Source organism: Paramisgurnus dabryanus, chromosome 8, assembly GCF_030506205.2.
Source record: "Paramisgurnus dabryanus chromosome 8, PD_genome_1.1, whole genome shotgun sequence".
In the NCBI taxonomy this organism is placed as follows: Eukaryota; Metazoa; Chordata; class Actinopteri; order Cypriniformes; family Cobitidae; genus Paramisgurnus; species Paramisgurnus dabryanus.
Genome location: NC_133344.1, coordinates 1,787,697 through 1,807,108, shown reverse-complemented (window position 1 = coordinate 1,807,108; position 19,412 = coordinate 1,787,697). Strand labels below are relative to the sequence as shown.

The 19,412-nt window shown below is 37.3% G+C and overlaps 1 protein-coding gene across 4 annotated transcripts in view; it reads right to left on the bottom strand.

Annotated features, from left to right (window-relative positions):
* Positions 1-659: 659 nt before the first annotated feature.
* The window catches only part of pde2a (phosphodiesterase 2A), a 140,883-nt gene continuing 122,130 nt past the window's right edge, over positions 660-19,412 (bottom strand). For all 4 annotated transcript variants that reach the window (XM_065280310.2, XM_065280312.2, XM_065280313.1 and 1 more), the window contains 21 exons: positions 18,873-18,947; positions 18,751-18,792; positions 18,571-18,639; positions 15,688-15,818; positions 15,363-15,474; positions 14,424-14,463; positions 14,086-14,149; positions 13,382-13,463; positions 12,978-13,152; positions 10,037-10,149; positions 9,674-9,874; positions 9,530-9,600; positions 8,858-8,980; positions 8,661-8,748; positions 8,517-8,564; positions 8,146-8,220; positions 4,969-5,068; positions 4,766-4,878; positions 4,607-4,645; positions 4,406-4,512; positions 660-4,291 (listed from right to left, as the gene is read on the bottom strand). In XM_065280310.2, the coding sequence (XP_065136382.1) occupies positions 4,075-4,291; positions 4,406-4,512; positions 4,607-4,645; positions 4,766-4,878; positions 4,969-5,068; positions 8,146-8,220; positions 8,517-8,564; positions 8,661-8,748; positions 8,858-8,980; positions 9,530-9,600; positions 9,674-9,874; positions 10,037-10,149; positions 12,978-13,152; positions 13,382-13,463; positions 14,086-14,149; positions 14,424-14,463; positions 15,363-15,474; positions 15,688-15,818; positions 18,571-18,639; positions 18,751-18,792; positions 18,873-18,947 (2,085 nt within the window). In that variant the 3' untranslated portion in view covers positions 660-4,074. The remainder of the gene's footprint in view (positions 4,292-4,405; positions 4,513-4,606; positions 4,646-4,765; positions 4,879-4,968; positions 5,069-8,145; positions 8,221-8,516; positions 8,565-8,660; positions 8,749-8,857; positions 8,981-9,529; positions 9,601-9,673; positions 9,875-10,036; positions 10,150-12,977; positions 13,153-13,381; positions 13,464-14,085; positions 14,150-14,423; positions 14,464-15,362; positions 15,475-15,687; positions 15,819-18,570; positions 18,640-18,750; positions 18,793-18,872; positions 18,948-19,412) is intronic.

The following is a 19,412-nucleotide window of genomic DNA, read 5'->3' as shown; positions in this document are numbered from 1 at the left end:
TTGGGCCGTTTTGCTCATCAAGAAAAAGCATCTTAATTTAAGAATTTTTAGATATTTTTACTGAAAAACGAAAATACTAAGAATTTTTTTTCTTGAAAATAATTTTTTGCAGTTTATATGATATGAAACATCACTGCAAAAATGACTTTCTTTCGTAGTATGTTTGTCTTGTCTTAAGTAGAAATATTTAAATAAAAATCTTATATCAAGATGTGTTTTCTTGATGAGCAAAATGACCTAAGAAAATAAAAATATACAATTTAAGTGAATTTGTGCTTAAAACAAGCAATAAAGTTTTTTTGTTTCTACAAATCTACAAAAAAATATATATTTTTGTCTAAAATCTAAACTTATTTTTTAGGTAATTTTGCTTATCATGTATCTTGATTTAATTTTTTTTGTATTTTTGTTTTGATTTCAGTAGAAATATCCAAGTAAGAAAGTCATTTTTTGCCTTGAAAAAGGTGTTGTTTTTCAGAAGCCTTGACTTGTTTGCAATATTATTGATGTGTGTTTACGATGGTGCACCGGTGCTCATATACTTGTTTTTCTTCTTATTGTCATTCAAAAAATTAAAGTATTTATTTTTACAGCGTGGATTAAAATCAATATGAGAAATATATTTGTGTTTGTTTCCACGTAGACAGCAAAGCAAAGCAGCCATTTGAAGACATTTATTTGGATAAAAAGTATTTTCTCATTGTTCTTTCATAATGTCTAATTCATTGACATGTGTAAGAGACACAGTTCAACCTGTACAATATCTACACAGTTGTTTGTATTTATCACCATATAAACCACAGAACATCAGTAATGGAGATCTTCAAATCTGAACAAACAATAATTCAGACACGATAAAATGCAGCAAGTTGTTTATGTTGATGTTTCCTGGATGTTTGGTAGCTCTTCTCCAGGCTCTTAGTAAAGGGAACGCTGATAATAACTCCTAATGACAATCCCTGGATTCAGCTGAAATATTCAGAAACATATTTACATCAGAAGTCTGTGTGTTATGTGATTGGCACTAGAGAATGAGAATTCATTCAAAAACAAACAAATCCGATCTTATTTACTTTCACGTACAGGTACAAACGTGTAGAAATACCAGAAAATAGATCAAATAAAGTTGCGTGTAAAAGTAATAATTTAGAAATGGCTGTTATGTACACATCATGAGGTGAAGAAAGAACCACTTATTGCACAAAACAATAGCAAATCTCTTATTATGAAATTAATATCTAATGCAGAAATAGACTTCATAAGAAAAGCATCAAAATTAGTTTCAAGTTCACTGCCAGCACAAGTTTGTTTGTTTTAAATATTTTATACAGCAGACATCAGAAAACTGAAAGGCTCAAAGATAGAAATCCTGCAGTTTCTCTTTACATGAGCTCTTTAACACTCCTAAAATATTTATCATCAAACACAAAAGTTTTTTCCTAAACCATTCAGAGTCGGACAGCAGGGATCTTTTGTGCTCTGAAGGTTTGGATTTTAAGACGTTCAGTAGTTTCACTGCACTGAGTTGTGTTGTATAAACCTTCAGTAGTTACTTAACATCAACATGATGGCTCACTAAAACTCTCAAGAAGTGTTCAGGTCATAGTTGATTTAGGGGTGACATCATAGATTTTGCATTAAGAAAATGAAGCTTTTTTAGAAGCATTAAGATTTTTTTACTTTTCATGTCACTAATTTGTGTTTTTTTTTGTGAGATTCACTCTCTGTTGTAATCAATTATGCAATGTGAAAGTGAAAGTTCGATCTATCACTCAAACAAATATTTTGCCTAATTAATATGATTTATGTATTTTGATTTCATATATATTTTAATCTATTTGGATTAGACACTTTTTATCTAAACAAACTAATAAACTTTATGTGATTGATATGTGTCAGTTATATAAAACAAGTACAAATAACATTTATGTAATAGTATTACTAAATCCAATGGTTTAAATCCATTAGAAAAACCCAGTTTGACTTCAATTATGTTAGATGTTGATGTTTTATTGAAAATGTTTGGTTACCATGATGGTGATCAGTGTTTGCTTTAGTTGGGCTACTGACCTTTGATTTCTTAACCTTAAGTTTTTTGGCTGTTGTAATTTGTTTATGTTACACATTACAACAGCCCCCCCCCCAAAAAACAAACAAACAAACAAACACTTTAAGGCTTAGAAATAGCCCAACTAAAGTAAACACTGATCACCATAAGTCCCAACTACAGTAAATGCTGATCAGCATAATGTCCATCTAAAATAAACACTGATCACCATAATACACTACAAAAATGAATGTCTATCTTAGTATTCTTGTCTTGTTTTTTAGTATAAATATCGGAAAATACTTAAATTGAGATACATTTACTTTGTAAGCAAGGTGGCTTAAGATATTACGTCTTGTTATTGAAATAAATGATGAAAATCAAGAGGTTTATACTTAAAACAAGTATAAATATCTGCCAGTGGAATAAAAATATAAACTTAATTCCAGTTTCAAATTAATTCAATAAACTCAATATAAGTTTGTATTTTTTTCTTATATTTTTCTTATCCCACTGGCAGATATTTGTACTTGTTTTTAGCCTTAACTCTTTAATTTCATAATTTATTTCAGTAAACAAGACTTAAAATCTTAAGCCCTCTTTGCTTACCAAGTAAACGTATCTAAATGTAAGTATTTTCAGATATTTATACTAGAAAACAAGACAAAGTACTACGACATTCATTTTTTTGCAGGCATATGGTAACCAAACATTTTTCAATAAAACAGAACCCTCTGACAGAATTAAAGTCAAACTGGATGTTTCTTATTAATTTTAAAAACATTGGATTTAGTAATACTATTACATACATTTTATTTATACTGGTTTCATATAACGGACACATATCAATCGCATAAAGTTTTTTAGTTAGTTTAGATTAAAAAAAAGTATGTAATCCAAATGAATGGAAATTTTATATGAAATTAAAATACATACATTTTATTAATTGGGTAAAATATTTTTGATAGCATTTAACCAATTAAACGTTTTTTTTCTTAAAGTGAAAAATATAAATTTATAATTTTTTTAGGTGTTACCTTTTGAAGTTATTTAAGTAGATCAAACTTTCACTTTTTTACAGTGTGGGTCACAAAAATATTTTCATCTTATGTGAGAGTCTGTCAGAAAAACATTTAAAAGCAAACTCATATTTGTCAGAAATCACTTTCTGTCTTCTGTTTTGTAGCAGATTTTGGCAAATGCACTTACAGTCACACAGATTCACACACAGCAGATCTTCATATATCAGAACTGTACATCGATAGGCAGATTTAATACGGTTTTCTCTCCTAAAGTCACTCAGGAAGGCAACACAAACATTTGTAAGGCAAATTCCATGTGAGACATCATTCTGCCAGCCTGAGAAAGTCTGTGTCCTCGGAGGACATCACAGTCCCTTAAAACACACAGAGACAGAGAGTCTCATCATCATCATCATCATCATCATCATGAGTGTCTGTGGACAGATGTCACAGCGGGTTTCTCTCTATGAGCTCCAGCTGCTAACCGCTTCAATGAGATCTTCAATAATTGTTTTGGGTTTTGGGGATTTGGGAAATGGAAAATAAATGTTGTTTGGTTGTTTTTCTCTGTGTGAACTGGGAAAACTGACATCTGAGAAGCCAAATTGTTTCCACTTGGAAACAAAGATTAATGAAAAGATCAGTTTCATCTGACAAAAATTCAATTTAAAGAAGAGAAAAAAAGACTTGAGTTTCTTTTTGCTTCAAAATAAAACGAATACAAAACAAAATAGTAGGCAGATTTAATAAAATTTAAATGTGTTCTTTGCTAAAATGTTTTATTACATTCTTTGTGATAATTTGTTATCATGTAAGTTTAGTGAAAAAATAAATGTTTAAATGGGGTTTTAATTTTGGGAAAATCTGTGTTAATCTTCATTGAGACTTGTTTCACTCCACATCAATCCTTAATCGTCCTTCAGCATCTCAGACAATCCATCTCCGCGGAAACGGGAGAAGTCACACCTGACCTACTGGTCACACCTGACCTTTGCCCCAGTGACATCACTGGTCATCTAGGCAGCCGTTGACGCGGTGGGAATCGTCACCGAACGCGCCCTGAGACTGCAGTAGCTCAAACTCCTCATCCAGGAAGTCCAGTGAGTTGTTACTAGGCAACCCGCGTATGGTGAATTTGTGCGAGACTTTGGTCCACTGCTCGCGGTTGGCGGCCACGCGTTCGTAAAGTTCAGCCGAGCGCGGGCAGATTTCCTGAAGGAGTCTGAAAATGACACAGAGTGACTTTAGACATCACATCTTCAGATTGTCTCATTGAAACATTACACATGAAGTCTGCGTGTGTATGTGTGTGTTTTATTGTGCGTGTTTGTCTCACTTGTATACTGGCATGGCGATGTGCTCCATGAAGCTGATCTGAAGCTCAGGGATGTAAGCTTTCTCTCGATCCATCATCTCACTGGGTCTGTTGCCCATGGCTTTCTCCTGAACACACACACAGACACACATCTGTTTTTAACATGTTTGATCTTTCATTAAATCACAGACAGTGTTTATATACAGCAGTCTGTTGACTCACCAGATCACCCTGAGAGAAAAACTCTTTATAGATCAACTCCTAAAAAACACAACACACAGAAGAACGTCTTTATGACAGATCCACACTTCATCAGATCTCTAGATTGTGTGTGTATGATTGTGTTATTGTGTGTGTGATGCTGTGGTGTAGGGGTTGTACCGCAATCTTTCTGGTGGTTTTCCAGCCTTTGGTCTGATCTGAGAGGTCACAGGAGGTCATGAGCAGACACAGCAAAAGACTGCGATGGGTTTGATTCTTGGAGTTATAACCAACTGCAAACACAGACAGACAGACAGACAGGTGAATAAAAGCTCATCGAGAGAAAGCGAGAGTACAGAAGAGAGAAGAATATTGAATCTGACCATTAGCCATCCTCTGAAGATCTTTACAGATTCTCAGATGGTGAGCTAAATCTGTGGCCAGGATGATTTCTCTCATCAGATCCAACATCCTCTGATAATCCTACAAAAACAAAACACACACAACATAAAACAACACACAATACACACGTGTTTAGAGGACGGACCATACTGTGCTTATTTAAGGGTACATTAAATATTATTATTGAGAATATGTGAAACTTTTCTAGACATTTTTTGTGATTGATATTGCACTGCAAAAACTGATTTTCCACAATTTTTTCCCACACAAAATCACTTAAATTTGCTATTTTTGGTCTAAAAACTAGACTTATTTTCTTGGGTCATTTTGCTCATCAAGAAAAAGCATCTTAATTTAAGAGTTTTTAGATATTTTTACTGAAAACAAGACAAAAATACTAAGATTTTTTTTCTTGAAAATCAGTTTTTGCAGTGGCATTTTTTTATGAACTTCACTGCAAAAAATTATTTTCAATAAAAAAAAATTTTTTTAGTGTAAAACAAGCAAAAAAATCAGCAAATAAGGTAAGCAAAAAAATCTTGCAAATTTTTCTTAAACTCTCAATTTTAGGAAAAATTTGCTTACCCCATTGGCAGATTTTTTTGCTTGTTTTATGCACAAAATCACTTAAATTTGCTATTTTTGGTCTAAAAACTAGACTTATTTTCTTGGGTCGTTTTGCTCATCAAGAAAAAGCATCTTAATTTAAGAAATCCTAGATATTTTTACTGAAAACAAGACAAAAATACTAAGAATTTTTTTTCTTGAAAATCCGTTTTTGCAGTGGCATTTTTTATGAACTTCACTGCAAAAAATTATTTTCAAAAAAAAATTTTTTTTAGTATAAAACAAGCAAAAAACAATCTGCCAATAGGGTAAGCAAAAAAATCTTGAAAATTTTTCTTAAACTCTCAATTCAAGAAAAATTCAAGAAAATTTTGCTTACCCCATTGGCAGATTTTTTTTGCTTGTTTTATGCACAAAATCACTTAAATTTGCTATTTTTGGTCTAAAAACTAGAATTATTTTCTTGGGTCGTTTTGCTCATCAAGAAAAAGCATCTTAATTTAAGAGTTTCTAGATATTTTTACTGAAAACAAGACAAAAATACTAAGAATTTTTTTTCTTGAAAATCAGTTTTTGCAGTGGCATTTTTTATGAACTTCACTGCAAAAAATTATTTTCAAAAAAAAAAAATTTTTAGTATAAAACAAGCAAAAAACAATCTGCCAATAGGGTAAGCAAAAAAATCTTGAAAATTTTTCTTAAACTCTCAATTCAAGAAAAATTCAAGAAAATTTTGCTTACCCATTGGCAGATTTTTTTTGCTTGTTTTATGCACAAAATCACTTAAATTTGATATTTTTGGTCTAAAAACTAGACTTATTTTCTTGGGTCGTTTTGCTCATCAAGAAAAAAGCATCTTAATTTAAGAGTTTCTAGATATTTTTACTGAAAACAAGACAAAAATACTAAGAATTTTTTCTTGAAAATCAGTTTTTGCAGTGGCATTTTTTTATGAACTTCACTGCAAAAAATTATTTTCAATAAAAAAAATCTTAGTATAAAACAAGCAAAAAAATCTGCCAATAGGGTAAGCAAAAAAATCTTGAAAATTTTTCTTAAACTCTCAATTCAAGAAAAATTCAGGAACATTTTGGTTACCCCATTGGCAGATTTTTTTTGCTTGTTTTATGCACAAAATCACTTAAATTTGCTATTTTTGGTCTAAAAACTAGAATTATTTTCTTGGGTCGTTTTGCTCATCAAGAAAAAGCATCTTAATTTAAGAGTTTCTAGATATTTTTACTGAAAACAAGACAAAAATACTAAGAATTTTTTTTCTTGAAAATCAGTTTTTGCAGTGGCATTTTTTATGAACTTCACTGCAAAAAAATTTTTTCAAAAAAAAATTTTTTTTTAGTATAAAACAAGCAAAAAACAATCTGCCAATAGGGTAAGCAAAAAAATCTTGAAAATTTTTCTTAAACTCTCAATTCAAGAAAAATTCAGGAACATTTTGGTTACCCCATTGGCAGATTTGTTTTGCTTTTTTATGCACAAAATCACTTAAATTTGATATTTTTGGTCTAAAAACTAGACTTATTTTCTTGGGTCGTTTTGCTCATCAAGAGAAAGAAGTTTAGTTCAGTTTATTTCACCTGTAAACCATCAGATTTATTTCAACTAATTTCACATACTGCAAAAATGTCTTTCTTACTTAGTATTTTTGTCTTGTTTTAAGTACAAACATCTAAAAATTCTTAAATTAAGATGCATTTTCTTGATGCCCAAAATGACATAAAAAATAAGTTAGTTTTTAGACAAAAAAATTATATTTAAGTGATTTTGTGCTTCAATCAGCAAATCTGCCAATGGGGAAAGCAATTTTTCTTGAATTTAGTGTTTAAGAAAATTTTTCAAGATATTTTGCTTCCCCCCCATTGGCAGATTTGTTTTCTTGTTTTATGCACAAAATCACTTAAATTTGATATTTTTTGTCTAAAAACTAGACTTATTTTCTTGGGAAAAATAGAAAAAGCATCTTAATTTAAGAATTTTTAGATATTTTTACTGAAAACAAGACAAAAGTTCTTTTTCATTGAAGCAATTTTTTATGAACTTGACATAAACTTAAAGGTGTATTGTGTAACTTTTAGGATAGTCTCTTGACAGAAATGCAATATTATCTACACAAATATATTATCAATGGTGTATTAAGACCTTACATAATGTACCATTTTGTTTTTATTACCTCAGAATGAGCCGTTTTTATCTACATAAAAGTCCCCTTACATGGAAGTCGTCGTTATGTTTCTACATTACCCTAAATGGTCAAACTGCTCTACAGAACGCATTTTATCACTACATGGTCTCAGACAAAGACATGTTTGTCTTGTACAGCTGCAATATGTGTTTTATAATTGAGGGGTGAAGTGTTGCAATTTGCAATCTCACCACAAGATGCTGCTAAAACTTACACACACCACCTTTAATCCAAAGCAAACCTATAGTGTATATGCAAGCTATTCATTATCGATCATTTTGTGTGATGAATAGAAATCAAACCTCTGTGTTGCTAGCGTAGTGCTGTCTCTACTACTCACCTACAAGACCTGTGTTTAATATCAGAATAACTCAAAACATGAAGCATTTACCTTTCTAGAGAATTTCTCAAAGATGTTGCAGCCGTGTGTGTTGAGAATTGCGATGGCCTGAGCAAAGTGATGTCTCTAAAACACACAAACACAACATACACAAACACAACAGCGGAGAATTAATGTGTGTGTGTTTGATTGATCACAACAGTAGAGGGCAGCAGAGACACAGAATCGCATCAGAAGTTAAACGTATGAAGAGTGATCAATCGCTTAAACCACATTCAAAGATGATCCCGCCTCCTTAACTGTCAATCAACCATTGTGCCACAATAAAGCTTTTACACTTCTCTATGACACACTGATGTAGTGAGTAACATCTAAACATGTTATTAACAGGTGCAAATGAAAACTATTGTGTGTGTTTGTACCTCCATTACAGATCCCTCTGAACTGTAGAGAGCTGCCAGGACAGATTGCTGATGAAAACAGATCAATAAAACTCATTTCAGTATGGATTAGAGTCATTAAACTAAGTGAACTTAAAATCTGAACTGTGGCTTTTCTAAACGTACCGACGCGACCTGGAATGAGTTGTTTGTTCCTCGATGGTCCAAATCATGACACATACAGGACACAAAGAGTGCAAGCATCTCTATATCTCTGCATCGAGATAAAACAAATAAAGAAAGAGGATTTAGTGCTTTAGTATGAAGGTTTGTGTGTGTGTATATATATATATAGAGAGAGAGAGATTTGCATGTGTTTTTACTCGAGGTAGTTGGAGAGCTCCAGGTTCTTGTACAGCAGATAGCAGAAGTGAGAGACAGAGAACGCATGCATCCAGTTGTGATAAGGAGGATCTCTGTAGCCCTTCTTCACCATCAGACAAAACCTAAACACAAGCAGGACATCAAATCTTTGAGTTACCTTTCAAAGGGAACACACGCTGCGTCGCCATAGTGATGCTTTAAGAACACCTCCAGGTGTGAGTGTGTCAGAATGTGTATATCAAACCCAACCAATGTCTCGAGAGCCAGGATGTAAAAGTAGTGATATTAAAAAGCCCTCAATATCTGAAATGCTGCCGAAGACAGCAGGAAGTGTAGCAAGAGGGATGCAGCGTCTCGTTCACTTCTCAGACATTTTCCCTCTCTCTATCTCACACACACACACGCGTCCTCTTTATTATTGATTTGACCAGCGGTCCATCAGTCTAAAGTGTTTGTGTAGGAGAACATTCCTCTCTCATGCCCTAATATGATTTATAGATGAGTTGGTCCGTTGCCCGGCAACAGCATCATCATCATCGAGTTCAGCAGTATAGTCTGTTTGCTCAGGTGAGAGGCAGATCAAACACAGATGACATAAACATAAGATTGTGTGGTTGTGTGTTCATATAAGAATGTTGAAATAAATAAAAAGGAAGAGAGTTGTGCTTTACCTGGCCAGTGTGTGCATGTCGATCTTGTAGGTGTTAATAAAGCCCAAGTCTTCAAACATGCTCAGAATCCCCTGATAGACAGACAGAATGTTAATGAATATCTTTATTTATCTTTAAACAGCTGGATGTTTGTGCGGTCGGTACCATGGGTGTGCTGTCGTCCGGCAGCGATCGCGGCGTGTAGGAGAACTCAGCGAAGTTCGGGTGGATTTTCTGGACCGGCTCAATGCCAATACACAGAAGTTTGGTGACCTCTTCTTCTGACACCTTCATGTGATACATCATCATCTCGTTGGCCAGATGACTGCGGAACTGAGCTTCATGAACCTTCTTATACAGAAGAGACTGACACACACACACAAAGCACATTACATCAAAATAATTTACATTCACTGAATGAACATACACATATAACCTCAGTGCTTTATTACAATGACTACTGTGTTCATCTGTTATTGATAACTTTCCCACAAACAGCCTAATGAATTGAGTCTGAATCTTTCTTACATGTGCTATACTGATGCCACAGTAGATGGAAAATGCAGTCGCTAAATCCTCATCAAAACGATTAAACCATGGGCCGTTGATTTTGTTCACCAGCTCAGCCACTCCAATCACCTCTGAAAAGAGAGAGTGAGACAGAGGTGAGACAAAGAGAGAGAGAGAATGTGAGTCAGGGAGAGGGTTAGACAGTAAAGTGAGTAAGTCAGAGAGAAAAAGAGGGTTGGAGAGAGGGTGAGTTAGTGAGAGGGGTGAGACAGCATGTGAGTTAGAGAGAGGAGTGGGACTGAGAGGGTGAGTTAGTGAGAGGTGTGAAACTGAGAGTGAGTTAGAGAGAGGAATGGGAATGAGACTTAGTTAGAGAGAGGGGTGAGACAGATAGGGTGAGTTAGACAGAGTGAGATAGAAAGTGAGTTAGAGGGAGGGGTGGAACTGAAGGGGTGAATTAGTGAGAGGGGTGAAACGGAGAGGGTGAGTTAAAGAGAGTGAGACAGAAAGTGAGTTAGAGAGAGGAGTGGGACGGAGAGGGTGAGTTAGTGAGAGGGGTGAGACGAAAGGAGTGAGTTAGTGAGAGGGGTGAGACAGAGCGGGTGAGTTAGTGAGGGGGTAAGACGGAGAGTGAGTTAGTGAGAGGAATGGCACTGAGAGTGAGTTAGTGAGAGGAGTAGGACTGAGAGGGTGAGTTAGTGAGAGGAGTAGGACTGAGAGGGTGAGTTAGTGAGAGGAGTGGGACTGAGAGGGTGAGTTAGTGAGAGGGGTGAGACGGAGGGGGTAAGTTAGTGAGGGGGTGAGACGGAAAGTGAGTTAGTGGGAGGAATGGCACTGAGAGTGAGTTAGTGAGAGGAGTGGGACTGAGAGGGTAAGTTAGTGAGAGGGGAGAGACGGAAGGGGTGAGTTAGTGAGAGGGGTGAGACAGAGAGGGTGAGTTAGAGAGAGGAGTGGGACTGAGAGGGTGAGTTAAAGAGGGTAGTGGGACTGAGAGGGTGAGTTAGAGAGAGAGGGGAGTGGGACTGAGAGGGTGTGTTAGTGAGAGGGGTGGGACTGAGAGGGTGAGTTAATGAAAGGAATGAGACAAAGAGGGTCATTTAGCTAGAGAGGTGAAACGGAGAGGGTGAGTTAGAGAGATGGGTGAGACTGAGAGGGTGAGTTAGTGAGAGGGGTGAGACAGAGAGAATGAGTTAGTGAGGGGGTAAGACTAGAGGTGGGTAGTAACGAATTACATTTACTTCGTTACATGTACTTGAGTAAATTTTTTGGGTAACTAGTACTTTTAAAGTAAATTTAATGATGGGTACTTTTTACTCTTACTCAAGTACATTTCTAGTGAAAAAACTGTACTTTTACTTCGCTACATTCTGCGGCGTTACTGCGCTACTTTCAACTGGTAATAATTAATGAATATATATTTTTTAAGTTTATAGGGCGTGTTCGAAAGTTTCGCGAGACAGGCTGCGTCACCCTGTAGCGCGCGCAACCGCGCGGTCACCCTTTAGCGCGCGCGACCGCGCGTAGATGACAGGAGAAGCAGATGAGGGCGCGTGTGCATTGTGCGAGATATCGGAGGCAGATCATGCATGGCGGCTTCAAGTTCGGTCTATGTTTTCACTCCAAGAGGTCAAAAATACTGTTTCATAAACAGTATTGTCTATTTGAACACTATTAATGGTCATTTCACACACTGTCCGAGTTTTTTTGCCATATGCACTCTTGTGCAAGCGATGACAAAACCTAGTGTAAGTTAAACCATACAAACAGCACGTTCATCTGCACATTTCCGTATAATTTCCCCACTGAACACCAAAATGTATGGACGTGTTGCATTTTTACACAAATGCTGACACCTAACTAATGTGTAGAAAATACATTCAAATAAACGGGATTGTATTTTATTTAAATCCTTCTAAAAGCATGTATGAATAAAAATAAAAGAATAAAGTTTGATTTTAAAGAAACATGTATTATATATTATAATAAATGTAGAGTTGATTTGCTCGTGTTTATGTTCAGTAATTGCACTTTAATGGCAATGAAAATAACCTATTCATATAAAAACATGATAACAAACTGCCACACATGTCCTTTTTTGTTTACTGTTTGCATGTTTAAAGGCAGATGCTGACAAGTTTTTGTTGTGAACATGAAAATAAATACAGTTAACCGTCAGAAAACATCTGTCTGTGTGTGTGTGTGTTTGAGATTTTTTCTCAAATGACACGTTATGTGATGTTAATGTACCCATTGCAGGACTGAAATAATCTCCTTTACTTGTATATAAGCAGAACAATGAGACTTTTAAGGAGAGGTTTGTGAAAACCCTCCAAGTAGTCTAAATTTAGTGCTTTTGCGCTACTTCTTTATCAGATCGGAAGTAACGAGTAACTAACTACTTGAGTAGTTTTTTCATCTAATACTTTTTTACTCTTACTCAAGTAAATAATTAGATTGATACTTTTACTTTTACTGGAGTACATTTTTGTTTAAGTACTTGTACTTTTACTTGAGTAAAGATTTTGGGTACTCTACCCACCTCTGGGTAAGACGGAGAGTGAGTTAGTGAGAGGAATGGCACTGAGAGTGAGTTAGTGAGAGAGGTGAGACGGAGGGGGCGAGTTAGTGAGAGGGGTGAGACAGAGAGTGAGTTAGTGGGAGGAATGGCACTGCGTGTGAGTTAGTGAGAGGAGTGGGACTGAGAGGGTGAGTTAGTGAAAGGTGTGGGACTAAAAGGGTGAGTTAGTGAGAGGAGTGGGACTGAGAAGGTGAATTAGTGAGAGGAGTGAGCCAGAATGGTTGAGTTAGAGAGAGGGGTGGGACTGAGAGGGTGAGACAGAGTGAGTTTGAGTGAGAGAGGTGTGAGACTGAGAGTGAATCAGAGAGAGCAAGAGAGTGAAAAGGCGAGATAGTATAGGTCACAGAAAGAGAGAGAGAGACAGACAGATAGGTATCTGACCTTCATTTTCATCTTTGATGGGAAAGCAGAGGATGTTTCTTGTTCTAAAGCCAGTGCTGTCATCCACACCGCGGTAAAACAGAGGATGAGAATACGCATCCTTAATATTAAGAATCTTTCCAGTGGTGGCAACATGACCAGCGATGCCCTGATCCGCCGGGATACGAAACTCCTTCTGTAGACAGAAAGAGACACATAAATCTCTCTTATCCTGACATGAAGACAATCATGTGAAATGTTTCTGCACTAAAACAAACGAGAGAAGCGGTTTGATTGTAATGATATGAAAGTGTGTGTTAATAAAATAAGATTTCCTCTGTTTATACAAGACTTCAGATTAAATCTCTGATACAGTAATGACCAACTAAAACTAAACACAGAGAGAGAGAGAGATGAGTTCATACCTCATCATCATTCACCACACCTCCATCAAAGACTTTGGCCACAAGTTCATGACTGACTCGATCCAACAGAAACACCGAACAACTAAAACAAACAGACAATATACACAAGATTGATTTCACACAATAGGGTTAATTCACAACACAACAGAAGAACTAATCCAGTAACAGTGTTTATAGTTAACTAACACATCTGGTTAATGGCACAGATGTTTGGGTATCATGGCAGTAATGTACACATAATGTGGTTGTGTGTATACAGTGTGTGTGTGTGTGTGTGTGTGTGTGTGTGTGTGTGTGTGTGTGTGTGTCAGGATTAAAACAAGACAGAATAAACCCACTTTGTCTTGTGTCTTGTTTAAAGTTTGAGTGTGTAGGAGTGTGCAGACAGTTGTTATGTGAGTGTTTGTGTATAATGACTTTTATTAAATGTTACAATATTTGATTTGAGTTAATTGATATTTATGAGCCTGCTGTTGTGTCAGGATGATACAGAGTCTCTGAGCGGATCGGTTTGGATGAAACCCAAAACTATCAAACACGTAATTAGGCTTAAACTGAACACTGTGTGTGCATGTGTGTGTGTGTGTGTGTGTGTGTGTGTGTGTGTGTGTGTGTGTGTGTGTGTGTGTGTGTGTGTGTGTGTGTGTGTGTGTGTGTGTGTGCATGTGCGTGTTTGTGTGTGTGTGTGTGTGCGTGTGTCTCACATCTCAGCATTGCTCAGGTTTCTGGCCTCAACAATGATTTCCTGCAGTAACACAGATACATCATCTATAAAGAGAGAGAGATTTTGTAAGAGTGAAACAAACAGCATAATTTCTCATTAAATGTTTGAATAAGTGTGATTGCTTCATCACTATAGGAGATGTTGGTGATTTTAAGATTTTTATTCAACACAACACAGTTTTGAAAGTCTCTTCAACTGAACATGAAAGCATAATTCATTTTAATATGACACATTTCTGAATGAAACAAGATTATCTTTAATGAAATGTATTAAAGAAGTTAATCGATGTCATGTTGATGAGATGTTTGTTTGACTCACCGAGATGAGTAAAGAGATTTTTAGCCACCTGCAGCAAAGCCTGAGCGACACAAAAACATCACAAATCAAAACCTCAAAGATTAAATGGAGAGTTAATAAAGATTTTTTTGATGTTTCTTAAGAGAAAAAGTCACATTTTTATTAAATGTGTGTGTTTTCTCCAGTATTTTAGTGTTTTAACAAGTGGCATCATGCCCATTCAAACTGAGGGAGTACGTTTGCATGCAACCTCAAGATCAATGAAGCATATTTTCATCTGTTACTTTGTTTTATTGCAAATAAGATTCGTTCATCACTTTTCTATAATTTTCACTGATTTAATCCCGTGCTTCATTCTGAATGCAATAAATTATTAATGAATTATACAAACCCTAAATGCAACAGCTACCGCAATGTTTAATTTACCCTATAACTGTGTACAGAGATGATAATTCAAAGTCCATATCATAATTTATATATATCTAGATTCACCACTAGAGGGGTCACATGCTAGTTTTTTAAAATAATATGTTCTTATTGAAATTAAAATGAAACGTGAAAACGAAAGAAACAGGTCGATTACAGCATTACATTTAGATGTTTAGGTTTCATCAAAGGTTACTTTTTATTCACTGTTTTTGCGCAGTGTTGATCATTACAACCAATTACAGATGTAACTGTTGAGCGCATCAATGTAATATTTAAATGAGTTGTCGGTGTGACAATTTTCATCAATGTGTAAAATAGCAATAAAATAATTCATAAACGCTTCATCTTTTTTGTCTGTGTATTCTATAAGAATATGGCGTATAAAAAAGTTTTGATGTTAATAATTCTGATTACAGTATGAAGGGTAGCTGTGGCCCCTTAAAAACCAATTTGGTGCATGATGCCCCTGTTTAAAACGTTCAACTTTTTTGTTATCATTAATATGTATTGGTACAATACTAATATTCTCACCTGACACTCAAACTTGAGTTTCTGTTCTTTCTGGAAGGCGAGTGTACTTGTGAGGACAGTTGATGTGTAACAGAAACAGTGTTGAATAACATGTTCATCTGTCTCATTGTACCTGCACAGAAAGAGAGAGAGAGAGAGAGAGAGAGACAGATCTTAACAGAGCTTACATTTACAACCCATCCAAAGTGACTTGCAATGCATTCTATACATTTTTATCACAGTCTATTTGAATCAACAGGAATCGAACCCATGACCATTGCACCACTATCACAGATGTCAAAAGCCTGTGTACAAAGTTTTTTTTAAATGTGAATAAAACACACACCTCTGTCCTCCCAGTTTGTTGAAGGTGCACGCTAGTGCCACCACATGTCCAGTGGCTTGACTGATCACAGGTACACTGAGCATTGAATTGGGTTCAAAACCCAACAGACTGCTCAATAAACCTCGCTCCTCCTGTAAAAGAGACACAGAGAAGACTGGAACCATCATACATGAATAAAACTGCATCACACACTGTACCTCACATGCGCTGTACCTCAGACAAGCTGCACCCTTACAATCTGTACGTCACACTCTGTAGCTCACACATGGTGTACCTCACACACTGCACCTCATATGTTGTACCTCACATCCTGTACGTCATACACTGTACCTCACACGCTGTTACTCACACACTGTACTGTACCTCACACACTGTACCTCACACGCTGATCGTCAAACGCTGTACCTCACACGCTGATCGTCAAACGCTGTACCTCACACGCTGAACGCCATATGCTGTACCTCACACACTGTACCTCACACGCTGTACCTTACACACTGTACCTCACACATGCTGCACCCTTACATGCTGTATGTCTCACGCAGTACCTCACACGCCGTTCGTCACAAGCTGTACGTCATACGCTGTACCTCGCATGCTGTAACTCACACACTGTAACTCACACGTTGTACCTCAGAAGCTGTAACTGACACGTTGTACCTCACACGTGTACCTCAAACATTGTACCTCAGATGCTGTACCTCACACGCTGTACTTCACAGGCTGTACCCCACACATTGTACCTCAGACGCTGTACCTCACAGGTTGTACCTCAGACGCTGTACCTCACAGGTTGTACCTCAGACGCTGTACCTCACACCCTGTACTTTACACGCTGTACCTCACATGTTGTACCTTACACGCTGTAACTCACACGTTGTACCTCACATGTTGTACCTTACATGCTGTAACTCACACGCTGTACATCACATGTTGTACCTCACATGTTGCACCTCAGAAGCTGTACCTCACACGCTATACCTCACACGCTGTACTTTACACGCTGTACCTCACACATTTTACCTTACTCGCCGTAACTCACACGTTGAACCTCAGAAGCTGTAACTGACATGCTGTAACTGACACGCTGTACCTCACATTCTGTACTTTACATGCTGTACCTCACACATTGTACCTCAGATGCTTTACCTCACACGTTGTATCTCAGAAGCTGTACCTCACACCCTGTACTTTACACGCTGTACCTCACATGTTGTACCTCACATGTTGCACCTCAGAAGCTGTACCTCACACACTATACCTCACACGCTGTACTTTACACGCTGTACCTCACATGTTGTATCTTACACACTTAACTCACACGTTGTACCTCACATGTTGTACCTTACACGCTGTAACTCACACGCTGTACCTCACATGTTGTACCATACATGCTGTAACTCACACGTTGTACCTCACATGTTGTTCCTTACACGCTGTAACTCACACGCTGTACCTCACATGTTGTACCTTACACGCTGTAACTCACACGTTGTACCTCACATGTTGTACCTCACACCCTGTACCTTACATGCTGTAACTCACATGTTGTACCTCACATGTTGCACCTCAGAAGCTGTACCTCACACACTATACCTCACACGCTGTACTTTACACGCTGTACCTCACACGTTGTATCTTACACGCTTAACTCACACGTTGTACCTCACATGTTGTACCTTACACGCTGTAACTCACACGCTGTACCTCACATGTTGTACCTTACATGCTGTAACTCACACGTTGTACCTCACATGTTGTTCCTTACACGCTGTAACTCACACGCTGTACCTCACATGTTGTACCTTACACACTGTAACTCACATGTTGTACCTCAAACCCTGTACCTTACATGCTGTAACTCACATGTTGTACCTCACATGTTGCACCTCAGAAGCTGTACCTCACACACTATACCTCACACGCTGTAATTTACACGCTGTACCTCACACGTTGTATCTTACACGCTTAACTCACACGTTGTACCTCACATGTTGTACCTTACACGCTGTAACTCACATGCTGTACCTCACATGTTGTACCTTACATGCTGTAACTCACACGTTGTACCTCACTTGTTGTTCCTTACACGCTGTAACTCACACGCTGTACCTCACATGTTGTACCTTACACGCTGTAACTCACTTGTTGTACCTCACATGTTGTACCTTACACGCTGTAACTCACACGTTGTACCTCACATGTTGTACCTTACACGCTGTAACTCACACGTTGTACCTCACATGTTGTACCTTACACGCTGTAACTCACACGCTGTACCTCACATGTTGTACCTTACACGCTGTAACTCACACGTTGTACCTCACATGTTGTACCTTACACGCTGTAACTCACACGCTGTACCTCACATGTTGCACCTCAGAAGCTGTACCTCACACGCTATACCTCACACGCTGTACTTTACACGCTGTACCTCACACGTTGTACCTTACACGCTACACCCTTATAATCTGTACGTCACACTCTACAGCTCACACTTGCTGCATCTCACACACTATACATCATACGTTGTATCTCACATGCTGTACGTCATACGCTGTACCTCACATACGCTGTACCTCACTTACTGTACATCAGACGCTGCATCTCACTGCATCTTCACTACAACTAATATCTGTTAACCTCAATCTATTTAACAAAGAAGCTTTTCCTTCCCCCGTCTGTCCATCTGTCTGTCTGACTGTCTGTGGTGATAATTACTGTAGCTGGTTTTAGTCAGCTGTGAATGAATGAAGCTCCATAATTAGCATGAGACACTGAGAGCAGCTGTGTGTGTGTGTGTGTGTGTGTGTGTGTGTGTGTGTGTGTGTGTGTGTGTGTGTGTGTGTGTGTGTGTGTGTGTGTGTGTGTGTCTGTACTGACCTGGCTGACGTCTTGTAGTCTAATAGATTTCTTTGTCTCCACCACCTGCCCGAACCGTCCGAACATCAGCTACCATCAGACACACAAACTGAGTTATTTAAAGATCAACACACTGCTTTTACCTTTGCCATCTGCTGAAAACTATTTACACAAACACACACATATAAATAAAACACTTACTGGAACACTGATTTCCTCTTCCAATACTTTATCTCCAACAACCTGTGAAGACAATCTACTGTAACACAATTGTGTAACTGTGTGTGTATGTGTATGCATGTTTGTGTGTGCGTGTGTGTTACCTGACAGAAGAGTTGGTGGTTATCTTCAGACACCAGCAGTAAGCAGCAGCATTGAGATTGAGTTTCTGTCTGTAACTGAAACACACAAACACATTGCAACACATCTCATGAATGTTTGTTTGTTTCATTAAGACCTCAGCTCTGATCAAACACAGATGATATCTGCAGTTACATTATATTCTGAGACACTAATAGAAATGATTTCAGAGTCACACAAGACAGATGAAGAGAGAGAGAGAGACACAGACATGCTAACTGCGTTTTAACTTCTTTAACTTCACAAATGATTTCTCTGCATTCGTCTGGAGAGGCGACAGTCAGGATTCATTTTTCAAAGCAGCAATTCATAAAAGTTTCATTGAATTTAGATCACAACTGAGTGCTGTAATTACATCAAAACATTTCAGGGATTTATTGCATTCTGGAGACGAAATTCTGTTCAGCAATAACACAGAAAGGGGTTACGACCCAAACCCTGGTGAGTGAGTGAGTGAGTGTGTGTGTGTGTGTGTGTGTGTGTGTGTGTGTGTGTGTGTGTGT